General features: G+C 45.3%; 1 protein-coding gene across 4 annotated transcripts in view; it reads left to right on the top strand.

The window, feature by feature from the left end:
* The window catches only part of LOC146177965 (uncharacterized), a 122,271-nt gene that overhangs the window by 65,257 nt on the left and 43,382 nt on the right, over positions 1 to 13,632 (top strand). For 3 of the 4 annotated variants that reach the window (XM_084580680.1, XM_084580682.1, XM_084580681.1), the window contains exon 7: positions 1,735 to 1,826. In XM_084580680.1, the coding sequence (XP_084436806.1) occupies positions 1,735 to 1,826 (92 nt within the window). Of the gene's footprint in view, positions 1 to 1,734; positions 1,827 to 9,459; positions 9,696 to 13,632 lie in introns of all 4 variants that reach the window. The other variant, XR_014701120.1, reaches the window with a different exon arrangement.

Genomic DNA, 13,632 nt, shown 5'->3' with positions numbered 1-13,632 from the left:
GCTGGCGGATGATTTTAGAACCAAACTCGGGCATGTACTTGAAGAACAAAGTAGACTTGCCTGAGTATAGCGGCGTCGTTACAGCCGTTGAATTCTGCCACACGTTCGAAAAAGTCCATCCAGTCTTCGGCATCTTAAATGGGCAATCTGGAAGATGGGGGGGGGGGCTCCCTGGGCTGCACGAAGACGACTGGTGCTGTTGACTGGGCCATTTCCAAAGTTGATGCCTTCCGGAGTCGAACGGGGTCAGGCAGCAGACCGTGTTCGGGTTGTAGGCCTTGGAGTCAGCGGCTGGCTCGGTGACCTGTAGGCTGGTCTTCCTGGTCTTCCAGGGCGACAGGAACAAGGCTGAGGTCTTCGCTTGACGGATCAAGGGCAGCACCTCCACCAGATGTCAATGGTGGTAACCAGGGTGATGACACAGATGAACAGTCGAAGATTGCACTGAAGAAAGTCTTTATTGGGCCGACGCGCCCGCAAAAGAACTAAGCAACTCGGCGGCAGCGATAGCAACAAACGCGCTCGTCGTTCGTCGAACGAAGAATGCAGCTCACACTCGCAACGTTCAGTTTAAAGGCTGCTCACAATGATCTAGATAACGTCGCAAACCGCTACTAGCACAACCTGGAACATTGTAGAAACATGCGCAAGTGATCGGAATCTTCGAGACAGATCTCGGCGCATCGTTCGCGACAAAGAAAATAATAACGCGTTGTATCGCGACAGCGGGTATGAACAAATACGGGATGCAGAATTGATACGCGTTTCAGAATCAGAGTGATAAGGCCGTATGCCAGCGGCTGTTAAAAAAGAACAAATACAGTTTTGAAGGATTCGCGGCAATATCTGTAAATACATCCGTCTATCTACGTTACAATATTTATGCGCGCATGTTATCCCCTTGAAACAATATTAGTACTTATTTATAAGGGTTGTTAAGAAAACTCATCTCATCGCGAGGATACTGTAAAATGTCTATTTAATTTGTTCAATGCATCGCCTGCTCAGCGGAGGTGATACATTCCCATTTTTAGTGTCTAGCAAACGGGCAGGAAAATGCAAAAATGTGGAGTAAAGCGAGCATTCGAACAGATGTGCTTAGGACCTGACGTATTTTAATAGATCTAGTGTGAAACGCATGGAACTATTCCTTAAATGAACCATATTATTTTCGAAGGTGATTGCAACAGATAACACCGCTTAGTCGAGCTGAACTGACACCTTTCCCGAAAAAGAAAAGGTATGGGCTTTAAAAACTATAAACTCGAGAACACAACCGCGATAAAATACATAATGTAACAAGAAAATCGAACATATACAAAGCATCCATCTTACGTTCCTAGGTATACCTTAATGATGCATACAAAGAAAGTGGCGCCGTAATGTATGACAATTCACTAATGTACATGTTCGTTGCTTGGGCTTTGGAGAGAATGCGTTGATTTGCGCCGCCTGACAAAATGCCTAAATTGTTTTACGTTTGAATTGACTTCGACTATAATAGACTCAGTAAGCATATCTTATAGTTCTATTCAAGAAGCTATCAAAACTCAGAGCGTCCTGCGTTGGAACCACTGGAAAGAAGGCATGATTTGTTTTTAAATGCGAAAGTATGCTCGCGCACACTTTTGAATCTCGAGCTGTTTTTCAATGATTGTGAATTTTCTACAAAATCTTGTCACAAATTTCATTTCGCACGTTTGGGATATGTGGAGAAAATTTGTTTATTTCCAGCAACTTGACGCTTAAGCTTACGCCTGTAGCCAACGGACACTCTCAACCGGTAATTCGACCTGAACAGGAACCAAATGGCCAACCGTCAAAAGGCAAGTGCTTAAAAAGTTTTAACCAGTAAATGATACCGACTTTGAACGCATTTGATGAAATTTTTATTCAGTGTGTGATAGAAGACATTAACTATTTTCAGCTCTTTTCCCTTTATGGTTACCTTTATAATACTATGATCTCTGAGGACACCAATGATACAATGTAATGATGTTTTACAATTAAAATAAAGTAAACAGTTATTATGTACCGCACAAATAAAGACACAAAAGCAAGGCTTTAAGAACTGCAACCACATATATGCAAACGTGATGACTAAGCGTGCAAAACCAGTTACTAGGTGCGACCAATAGACATATATGCGTTTTAGCACCCAAACGGCACTCTCGTTGACAACACTACTGAGAGTATTCAGGTAGCTTTGAGAGGGAATAATTGCAACCATATTACTTGTCTAGAATCTAAAATCAACGATTCATTTAATTTCTATTGTTTGCGCTATATTTATTATCTGAATATATATGTAAATACTAATCTTAGCTGAGATCTATCGTAACGTTATTAGGATATGCAAAAATCATTCGGAAAAAGCAAACAAATATTGATACATTTATATCTACGAAGAAAAGCCAACAGTCAGCGCGCCAAGGAAAGCGTAGGTAATTTTTTAAATGTTTATTTAGCTTTTGACCTTAATTTGAACTTTAAATAATTTAGGGTGCAATATAATTAAGTATGAATTAGTAAATATATCAGCGCCCGAAGTGTGGGATCCAACTCATGACCTTAGAATATTGTGTCCGGTGCTCTTACCAACTGAGCTATATGCACAGCTGTCCAGCCTACTACTGCTGGGGCGGTACTTTGCTTCTTACCGAACCTTGAGAGTGTCCACCAGAATTACTGAGCCACCCAATATCATCCCCTATTTATACGGTCGCATGGCAGTGGCAGGCTGACATGACAATGGTGTGAAGAAGCCCGCCGCGCTCATTGCTACTTGCACAGTCATGTGCGCCAGTTGGCTGAAATGGTTGCAGGGGCCGTCGCTAGCATATTGGTCTGTCACTATAACGGTGCTGAAGAGACAGGACTGCAGCTGACTTCGTTCACTCAAACCTCGAGTGAGAGCACCACAATATTGACGCGTGAATGAGCTAGTCATGTGATTTTATTTGCATGTCGCGCGATTTTATTATGGGACAAAAAAGATACACTTGACGCTTTCTTTATGGCAAAATGGAATGGGGATTTCTGAACATGCTCTCTAACTTTAAAATTCACGCTTATTGGTCAAAACTCGATATTCAGTAATCCAGAAGAATTAACGTAATTAGCTAAGTAATTACAAAACAATAATTTGCCTGCGATGGGCAAGGCGACTGGCAGTTTTATGCAAGCGGTTATCCTGGCCTACCTATATATTGTCACGTAGTGGTGACGAGGTCGACGACACAATTGAAGGGTCGATGATTGCACTAAATAAACTGTTTATTTGGGCTGACTTGCGCCCGCAAAAGAACTAAGCAACTCGGCGGCGGCGATAGAAACAAACGTGCTCATCGATCGTCGAACAAAGAATGCTCGTCACACTCGCCAACGCTCAATTTAAAGGCTGCACAGGACAATCTAGATAACGTCGCAAACAGCTACCAGCACGGGCTGGAACATTGTGGAAAGACACCCGAGTGGCCGGAACCTTCGAGACAGATCTCGGTGCATCTTGCGCTACAACAAAACTGATAAATGTGTGACTCGCGACATCGAGCATTAACAAAGATTACGGAACTGATGGGCGGTCCAGAATCAGAGTGATAAGCCTGTATGCCGGCGGCTGTTAAAAAACAACAAATACTGTTTCGAAGGTTTCGCGGCATTACTCTCCCCTTAAAAAAACATCGCCTCGACGTTCCGAAACAAAGAAACTTAAACACAAACACCGCAAAGCTTAAACACCACAGATTCTTTAACGCGCGTAATATGGCTTGAGTCGTTTCTTCAGGTCATGGCCGGGGCATATCGTTTTTACTTCGCTGGGCGGCGGTTTCTGCTTGCACTCTGGTTGTGTTGTCGTCGATGTCGTCGTGTGGAGCGGCAATGAAATAGCTGAGTCGTCGTTAGTGGTAATCGACGGCGGCGGATGATCTTCGTCTTTTCGCCGTTGAGCAATCTCACCTCCAAAGTTTGCTGCCTTTAGTTTCCCCTACGGGGGCTAGGAGACAGTCCTTGCACGTAACTGCGGCGCGGCGACGCAAATCGGGCATTGTACGGCGATGGGGAGCGTGACAGACGCCTTGGCGACGAGTGCTCACCGCTGCGCAGGTAGTCGTTGATTTCCTGTGGCCGCTCGCCAGGACGGGGTCGTGAGGCGTCGACAGCGAAACCACGGAGGCCGATCCGCTTGTACGGGCAGTGATGGAGGATGTGTCCTGCCTCACCACAATGGAAGCAGAGCGGTAGGTTGTTTGCTGTCCTCCAGGCGTCGGACTTTCTGGGGCTTCGGGGTCTTTGGTAGGCTTGGCGGGAGGGGACCAAGGGGCGGCTTTCGGCAGTAGGTTGGTAGCGACGAGGGTTTGGGAGGTCGCCTCGGGGTGCAAGACGACATAATGCAGCTGCATAGTCCATCGCTGCTGATTCATGCTATGGAGCCGTCGGAGTGGTCACTTTAGGAACGCCCAGCGAATGCTGAACTTCTTCACGGACGACGTCCGCGAGCGTCGCCACCTGGGGTTGTTGCGATGATGGCTGCATTCGGCGGAGCTCTTCTCGCATGATCTCCCGGATGAGGTCACGAAGGTTCTCTCCACTTGCAGATGCGCTGGGGTAGTGGCTTGAGTAGTCTGGCTGAAGTGGCCGCTCGTAGTGGCGCATCCGGGTGTACAACGTCTTCTCGATGGCAGACGCTTCCGTTTCAAATTCCGCCACTGTTTTTGGCGGATTTCGGACAAGATTTCCAAAAAGCGATTCTTTGACACCTCGCATTAAAAGTTTGACTCTCTCACCTTCAGTCATGTTAGGGTCGGCGCGGCGAAAGAGGCGCTTCATCTCCTCAACGTCCGCCAGGACAGACTCGTTAGGAAGTTGCAGTCTTCACTGAAGGAGGGCCTGGGCTCTTTCCTTTTGGACGATGCTTGCAAAAGCCAGTCAGAAACGCTTCCTTGAAAGTCTCCCAATCCTTCATAGTTGCCTCATGATTTTCGAACCACACTCGGGCATGTCCTTGAAGAACAAAGTAGACTTGCCTAAGTTTCGCGGCGTCATTCCAGCCGTTGAAATTTGCCACACGGTCGAAAAGGTCGATCCAATCTCCCGCATCTTCATCCGGTAGTCCATGGAAGCAGGGGGGCTCCCGTGGTTGGAAGAAAATAACCGGTGCTGTAGGCTGGGCCATTGTCAGCGTCGATGCCTTCCGAGATCGAATGGGGTCAAGCAGCAGACCGTGTTCGGGTTGTAGGCCTTGAAGTCGGCGGCTGGCTCGGTGACCTGTAGGCTGGTCTTCCAAGGCGACAGGAACACGGCTTGGGTCTTCGCTTGAATGATCAAAGGCAGCACCTCCACCAGATGTCACGTAGTGGTGACGAGGTCGACGACACAATTGAAGGGTCGATGATTGCACTAAATAAACTGTTTATTTGTGCTGACTTCCGCCCGCAAAAGAACTAAGCAACTCGGCGGCGGCGATAGAAACAAACGTGCTCGTCGATCGTCGAACAAAGAATGCTCGTCACACTCGCCAACGCTCAATTTAAAGGCTGCACAGGACAATCTAGATAACGTCGCAAACAGCTACCAGCACGGGCTGGAACATTGTGGAAAGACACCCGAGTGGCCGGAACCTTCGAGACAGATCTCGGTGCATCTTGCGCTACAACAAAATTGATAAATGTATGACTCGCGACATCGAGCATTAACAAAGATTACGGAACTGATGCGCGGTCCAGAATCAGAGTGATAAGCCTGTATGCCGGCGGCTGTTAAAAAACAACAAATACTGTTTTGAAGGTTTCGCGGCAATATATATATATATATATATATATATATATATATATATATATATATCGCATCTGTGTGTGTGTCTGTGTGTGTGCACAGAACTTAATCGGCAGGATTTGATATATATCCATGGTAATGTTTTTAAGTTCCTCCGAATGATTACTGCCTTTAGTAATCAGCCGGCAATGAACGGTTTGCTATACACTAGGCGAAACAGTTAACGTTTGCTAAACATTAAGCACTTAAATATTTGAGGCAGGCCAAGGCAACTAATTGCATACAGCTGCCAGTTGTACGGTGCACTACACCATTTTTGTTTAGAAAAATAACTAGTTAATTAAGGTATAAATAGAATTTACTATTAATAACTATATATAGTAAATGTGATCAGCAAAATTAGGGACCGCCTTCAGAAACCCACATTCGATCTATTTGCGGTAAAGAAAGCTGCTGGCGTATCTTTTTTCCAGCTGCGATGAAAGCCCTGCAAAGCAGGGCTTTCATCGCAGGGGATGAAAGCAGGGGTCAAGTGGATGCAGCTAGCACAGAACCGGGTTAAGTGGAGAGATATGGGAGAGGCCTTCGCCCTGCAGTGGGTATAATCAGGCTGATGATGATGATGATGATGATGATGATGATGATGATGATGATGATGATGATGATGATGATGATGATGATGATGATGAAAGCCCGCGAAAAAATAGAGCGATTACTTGACGAATGGATTCGCGCACCACGATTGCGCTGCTTTCAACCATGAAATGAGTGAATCAAAATCACCTGTTGGCAATGAGTCGATGGCCCAGTGTCGGAGTTAGGCTGGTAAGTTGGCAATGGCTGCAGTCCACTCTGCCAGCAAGCCGCGCTCGCTGCAAGTTGTGCAGTTACACGTGCCAGCTGGCCCATGGTGGTGAACAAATTACAGCGGACGTTTCCACCTGTTCTGTGAACAGGGTTATGCATTCTAATTTTTTTTTTTGCGAAACGGAACAAAAATGAGTCGCACAATATGTCCTGCTCACATCAAGTTCATCCCTTTTCGTAAATAATTTATGCCTCAAAAGCAGCACCTATTTCAGCGCTTATTTTGCAGGCTGATGAAAATTTCGTTCTTTCTTTATCTTGAAATATGTTATCGTACTATGCTGACCTTTTGGCTTTCGACATTTATTGCAAAGATAGCACTCCTGTGCTGCCAAGTATGTTTTGAGGCGTCTTTCTGTTTCACTACCTCCAATATCCTGCGAAGAGTCTGGACTGGACATGGTTTTTCTGCGCAACTTTGACCAGCTCGACCTGCTGAGCTATCACGAGCTTAACACAACTTTTGAGTACAAGCGAAGATGTTTTAAACCCTAAATATTTTTACAAAAAGACAAATCACATATCATATTTTTAAGAACATTCTTCGCTCATTATTTTGATATTTCAATCCTTCGTTACGTCTTTCAGAGCAAGGCTGTCAGCATTCAACAGATTTCATATCTTCATCACAAAATGCACGTTGTTACTGAATCGCGGCGAGCGCGATACGCTGCTCCAGAAAGGTAAAAAAGTCTTACGACAAAGGACTTCGGCCATAAAAATACAATGCATATAAACGAGCACCTGTGTCCAGCTATTAAACTGAGGCTTGACAAGACTGTCAGCAGCATGAAATAAAAAAAATGGCAGATAGAGTGAACAAGTGGCGGAAAACTCTTCACGCAGAAGGAAGGCTCAAACATCTTACTCATCCGTGGTATGTAGGGTGTTGAAAAGATAGTCTGAGTTGGAATTGTAGATACCTAGTCTCTTTAAAATGCAGGTGAGAAGGTGGCTATATCTTGTCACAACGTTGATAGTACTTTGCACACTCATCCTAACATTACCTTCCCATGCGGCTATTGAAGAATTTACTCAGCAAAAAGCATAGAGGTTGAAGTTTCATTTCTGGGGCATTATTGTGAATTTTAGTTGGACTTAGTTATGCTCATGGCCAAACATGCCATGGCAAAATAATCAAGCCTGAGAGCTATCAAACGGTTTTCCTAGTCCGATCAGAGCAGTAAGGAGCTACAGTTCTAAGAAATATCGGCTAAGCTGTGGCACTGGGACAGAGTATTGTTACATACATAGGGATATTGAATGTCCTACACTGCAATGCCACACCAGGTACTCTGTCTTAAGTATAGGCGAACTGGTTCAAATATTACAGTTGTATTGAGTGCCATGGAAGCCTGTTTATATTGCTTATGAAAACGTATGACATATTCGTATGATATTTTATGATTATTCTCAAGGGGGAACAGCGCAAGTTAGACACGGACAAAAAGGGGAGGACGAGGCACACACAGCGCTGACTTACAAGTGAAGGTTTATTTCCGAAAGAGCATCTTAAAGAGCATTGTGTTAGCACCCCCTCCATAGCCCCAATAGATAAAGATTTGCAGTTCCTATCGGGAGGTGGATGACCTGTGTTTTCCTGTATGTTTTTTTGGTGGCGATGACTGTTTCTAACTAGGTTGCTGTTTTATCCCTTGATGCTACTGTATATTTACCGACGTGTCTGAGATAAACCTTCAGTTGTAAGCCAGCGCTGTATGTGTCTCGTCCTCCCTTTTTGTCCGTGTGTAACGTGCGCTGTTCCTCCTTGCGATGAACCAACTAGACCGCAACGTTTTGTTCATGATTATTCTAATAAACCATAAGTCGACCCAGGAATTATTATATTCATTTTAGAATGTAATGTTTTGACGAATGTGGCAAGCACGGCGGCATGCATTGCGACACATAGCACGACACTCATTGATTTCTTTTTCAGCGGCATCAGTGAAAGCCACTTGCAATATGGAATCATATTGTTACTGTATTGAAGCAGTCGGTAATGCTTTCGAACCTCACCTGAAGCGGTCTAGGTCTAAACTGAAATCAAAAGCCAAAGAGCTTTGTAACAGGCTGCCGCTACAAAGGGTTTTAAAGGGCATAGAATCGTCCAAACGAGACCACCTGGACATCTTCTTCATTGTTAAAACGCACAAGGTAGACGCTTCTTTCAGGGCGATTGTCTCTGAAAGTGACACGTGGCAATGGTGTGTTGCTCTTTTCCTTCAAGAAAAGCTTATCCTATTAATAATCGACGATTCATTCATAGTCAAGGACTCCAATACTGTCATAACCCACGTAAAGTCTTCACCGCTCCGGAGTATAAGAGCTTTCTTTATAGACATTAAGGATTGGTTTTATTCATTGTCGCAGGCTAATTGGCTTTCTTGTGTTCAGTCCTGCATTTACATGTTTGGAGTCATTCCTTTCCAGAATGCTTCGGGTACGTCTAGCAGTGGCTTTTTGGAACTTTTAGGTCTTTTTCTCAAGTCCAATTTTATTCATTGGGATGGGTCTCCATATCTGCAGAAAAATGGGATATGCATAGGGCCTTGTATTGCCCCTGTGCTTAGTGATCTGTACTTAGCCGAACTTGACAGCGCGCTTTGCAGCCGTCTTACCGACTTAAAAGTGACAAAAGGTTTTAGATACGTTGACACCTATTTAATCTTGATTGACTGCGACTCTGCTTCTTTTGAATCACTGGCCGCTAACACACTAAATTTCTTACGCACAGGCTTCCCGCCACTGGTTATTACGCATGAATTGCCATCAGAAGGCAGCATCCGGTTTCTTGACATCAACATTTTATTTCAGGACGATCAGGATTACTGGACATATCAGCCACGCGCCAATAGCCACTGCTCCCTTATGATTCTGCGCAGTCTAAACTTGTCAAGAGGGAAATTGCAAAGTTATGCCTCTCCAATGCCATTAATAAGTCCTGCTCTCAGCTAATGGCAACAAGTTTTCCTGAACAAGTACAGAGACTAACTGATGCCGGATTTCCCATGCATATCCTTACAAGTATTTCTGAAATCTATTTAAGGCAGGTCTGTTCATCTCTACATGTTCAACCTCCTTTTTCCGCAAATAAGCAAAAAGTTGCTGTCATTCCGTACATTCACGGCTTGTCCCAATGCTTGAAAAAGATTGGACAAAGGGCCAATGTAAAAGTCGTTTTTTCAGTCCTGAAAAGCTGCAGACACTCTGCAGGTTAACAAGGCCTGGCCCTGCGAAAAAGGACGGTTGTGCCACAAAGCATGTGAAAACGTTCGTTGAATATGTAAGGAATCAATTGTGTATAACATTCTACTGACATGCGGAAAAAAATATATTGGTCAGAGTGGAAGGTGCTTGAATGAACGCCTTCGTGAACATCGCTACAATGTTAAAGAAAAAAGACGTGGTTTTCGTGATATGCACTGAAGACACTGTGTAGATTGTGAACCTGCTTTTGATGCTTGCAAGGTCAGCACGAAAAACCCTAGTAAACGCACCCGCGAAATCATCTAAGCTGAAGCCGTAGATAGCCTAGGTGACATGTGTATTGCAAAACCGTCTGTAGGTTGTGAGGCCCTGCGCCACATATCTGTAAGGTCCGTGGCGTGCCGCGCATTCGAAGGCCGCGCCACTATCCCAATGCTCCCTGCGCGGTGCCTGTTTCCCTCTCCCCGCTTGTTCGGAGATAACCGGTCCCGCGCGAGGGGGCTATAAAGGAAGGCACGCGCCGCCGTCTCGCTCTCTCTTCGCTCCTGCTCTTCGTTCCTGCTTCTTCGGTCCTGGCGCTTAAGCCTCCACGGAAATGACCCGCAGCTCCCCGGACGACGACCCAGCACTGCCTTGGATGACCCCCTGTGAGATTAAAGACGTTTTGTTACACGGCCCGCTGTGTATTTGTCGTGCGCATCCCTCGGGCAACTGAATCGCCCACAAGGTTTATCGAAAAAAGAACTTAATTATCTGAGAAACCATTGATAATTGCTGAATATCCTGTCTGCGTACTGCTTCTGCGCAATGCATTGCCACGCCGTGTATATTTGCTGCCCTGGGGTCCGCAATAAACTGTTGAAAGTTAGCGCTCGTGTGTGTTCTTGCTTGTTCCTTGTACTGTCTCTGCGCTATTTTTGTGGACATGTGTTACCAACAAGCCCAAAGTACCCCCTTAATACCTCTCTACCAGCTGCACTAATCTAACAATCAAGTTGTTAGGTAATAGCGAGTAACACAAAAATGGTTCGCAGTCCAAATGCCATGGGTTCGAGTTTCTCCATTTCCAGACTATGTTGCTGTTAGGTTAGTCGCATGGTGCTCCCTCATAAAACAAAAAAACAGGAAACAACCTCACTGTTCGAGAAAATGGGCGAAGCATGCTTGAGGTGTGAGAATTCCGTTTTTGTATGTAGTTCGATGATTAAACAAAGATAATGGCCGCAGGCAAACGAATGTACAATTAGAAACGCGGAAAACACTACACATATTTTACGTTAGCAATTAGCAGGAAATAAGGTATGCAGCAAGAGGGGCACTTGAAACAGGTGAAATTTTTTCTGTGCTTCATCTTAACTGAGCGTCACAGCAAATCTGCGCGAGGTCACACGACTATGAACTGCAGGAAAAGTGCATCGAGTTTTTGATATCAATTCCTCGCCTTAATTTCTCGACAACCTAAACAAGTAGAAAAGCATGTATATGTCCATTCGTTGCAACTCCGGGAACACTGTACCGATAGTAAACGCGAAGACATTCTAACGAAGAGTGTAGTTTTACAGTTCCAACCAACAAAAAGCGCTGAGCGAGTGAAGCTATGCGGAGCGCCCTTCCTCAGTAGCGGGGAGTTCCGAAGGCGTCTAGTCAGGCACCGCACATGAGAATAGTTTACTTTTTATCATTCCAAGAAGGAGAGCGAGGGAGCATGTTTACTTAAGTCACCTTACATTCGTCGCCAAAGGGCAGCGGCCAGCGACAGCGATGGTAGCGCCGCAGCTCGGCCGCATGCCTGCTCCGCCGGCCGGCTGGGCTGCTCGGTTACTTGTGGCAAAGACGGTACCTTTATACCTTCATCTGAACATTGGTTTCTTAAGGAAGGGGTACAGAAATTGCTTTGTTAGTAGAAAAAGTAATTATTATTGAGCCTTGTGAAAACAAAATATGATTTGGTACATTTGTACACCATAGAAAGAGTTCCGTCGCCTCAGTCGTAATATACTACACAAGCTAGAAAGATATGGAGTGCGCGAGAAACTACTTTTCTTAAAATCTCATCTAGAGCGTCTCTTTCAGTTCGTAGAAAAAGAAAACAAGTATTCTTTATTCTCTCAAGCACCACGGGTGTCCTACAAGGAAGTAATTTAGGACATTTACGCTCCATTCAATCAAATAATACCATCATCGGTATAATTGGTAAGCACAATTTATAATTCATGCAGGACGACACTAGAATCTTATTCAGCTGCAGTGGTATCTTTAGTCCACATAACCCGGCAATGGGGACTTGAGCAGAGCACCGGCAATGGCGGCAGCAATGCTACCATCGGCAACACAAGCGGTGGGAAAAGAGCAGGGGTGTGCACGTTTTTGAGGCAGCGGCAAAAACATAAGCTGAGGCCCAGCAGAGAAAGCAAAACCATCCATAAAAATGTCGAGGAGACTAAAAGGCGAACAAATCGCCAGCAAGTGGTTTAGAGGGCGGAATACTATGCAGAGTCAGATCCGAGAGATGCATTATCTAGTTGACCATGAAGCGGCGTGTGGAGGACGATGAGGAACTGCGGTGAGGAATCGGCGAACAAAAACGGCAGTTTGGCAGGGAGGGAGAGCGGCAGGGTCGAGGAGGAGATGAACGGTTTCAGTGCAGTGCCGCTCATAACGAAGCGAGATACGCCGGTGGCCAGAGTTGGAGTAGCGGTTAACGCAGGAGAAACGTCGGGGTGGTGAGGACCAGCGGCTGAATCAGTAGCGCGATGTTGCCTACACGCGAGGACGTGAAAAAGATCGGCCAATTATGGTGGTAAAACAAAATTCAGGATTGCAGTATCGGTAATGTCGCGTGAATGTGCGGCGACAGGTAGCTGTGGCAATGAGGAGAGTCATGGGGCTCAACCTCTGGTGTTCCACGGTGCAGCTAGAGGAGACGCTTAAGTTGGCGACCTACTGGCGGAAGATGGCTTGAATAAGAGATCTAGCGGCAAGGTTTGTCCGACAAGGGCTGGTTGATTGAGCAATGAGATAGGGCTCATAATTTACTGTGCATAATGCGATTTATTCTCAGGATTTCAAGGCTGCCATACGGTCCATACTTTACTATCGATCATATCCATACCATCAATCAGGTGATAGAAAAATGCGCGGAATATAACCAGCCCTTATACATAGCATTCATTGATTACGAAAAAGCATTTGACTCAGTTGAAACCTCGGCGGTGATGCACGCATTGCGAAATCAGGGGGTAGACGAGCCGTACGTGAAAGTGCTGGAAGATATTTATAGTGGCTGCACAGCAACCATAGTTCTGCATAAAGAAAGTAACAAAATTCCCATAAAGAAAGGTGTTAGGCAAGTAGACACAATCTCCCCAGTACTATTCACAACTTGTTTAGAGGAAGTATTCAGAGACTTGGAATGGGAGCAGTTAGGGATAAGGCTAGATGGAGAATACCTCAGTAATCTGCGATTTGCTGATGACATTGCCTTGCTAAGCAACTCGGGAGATGAACTGCAAATAATGATTGATGACCTAGACAGGAAAAGTAGAAAGGTAGGCTTGAAAATCAATAGGCAGACGACTAAGGTAATGTTCAACAGCCTCGGGAAGGAACAGGAGTTTACATTAGGTAGCGAAATACTGGAAGTAGTAGGCGAATATATCTACTTAGGACAGGTAGTAACCGCAGATCCGGACCATGAAAAGGAAATAACAAGAAGAATAAGATTGGGATGGAGCGCATTTGGCAAGCACTCGCAGATTATGACTAGCAGCTTACCGGTAT

The sequence above is a fragment of the Amblyomma maculatum genome, chromosome 10 (genome assembly GCF_055883805.1).
Source record: "Amblyomma maculatum isolate TAMU_Amacu chromosome 10, ASM5588380v1, whole genome shotgun sequence".
Classification (NCBI taxonomy): Eukaryota; Metazoa; Arthropoda; class Arachnida; order Ixodida; family Ixodidae; genus Amblyomma; species Amblyomma maculatum.
This window is presented reverse-complemented; position numbering and strand designations above follow the sequence as displayed.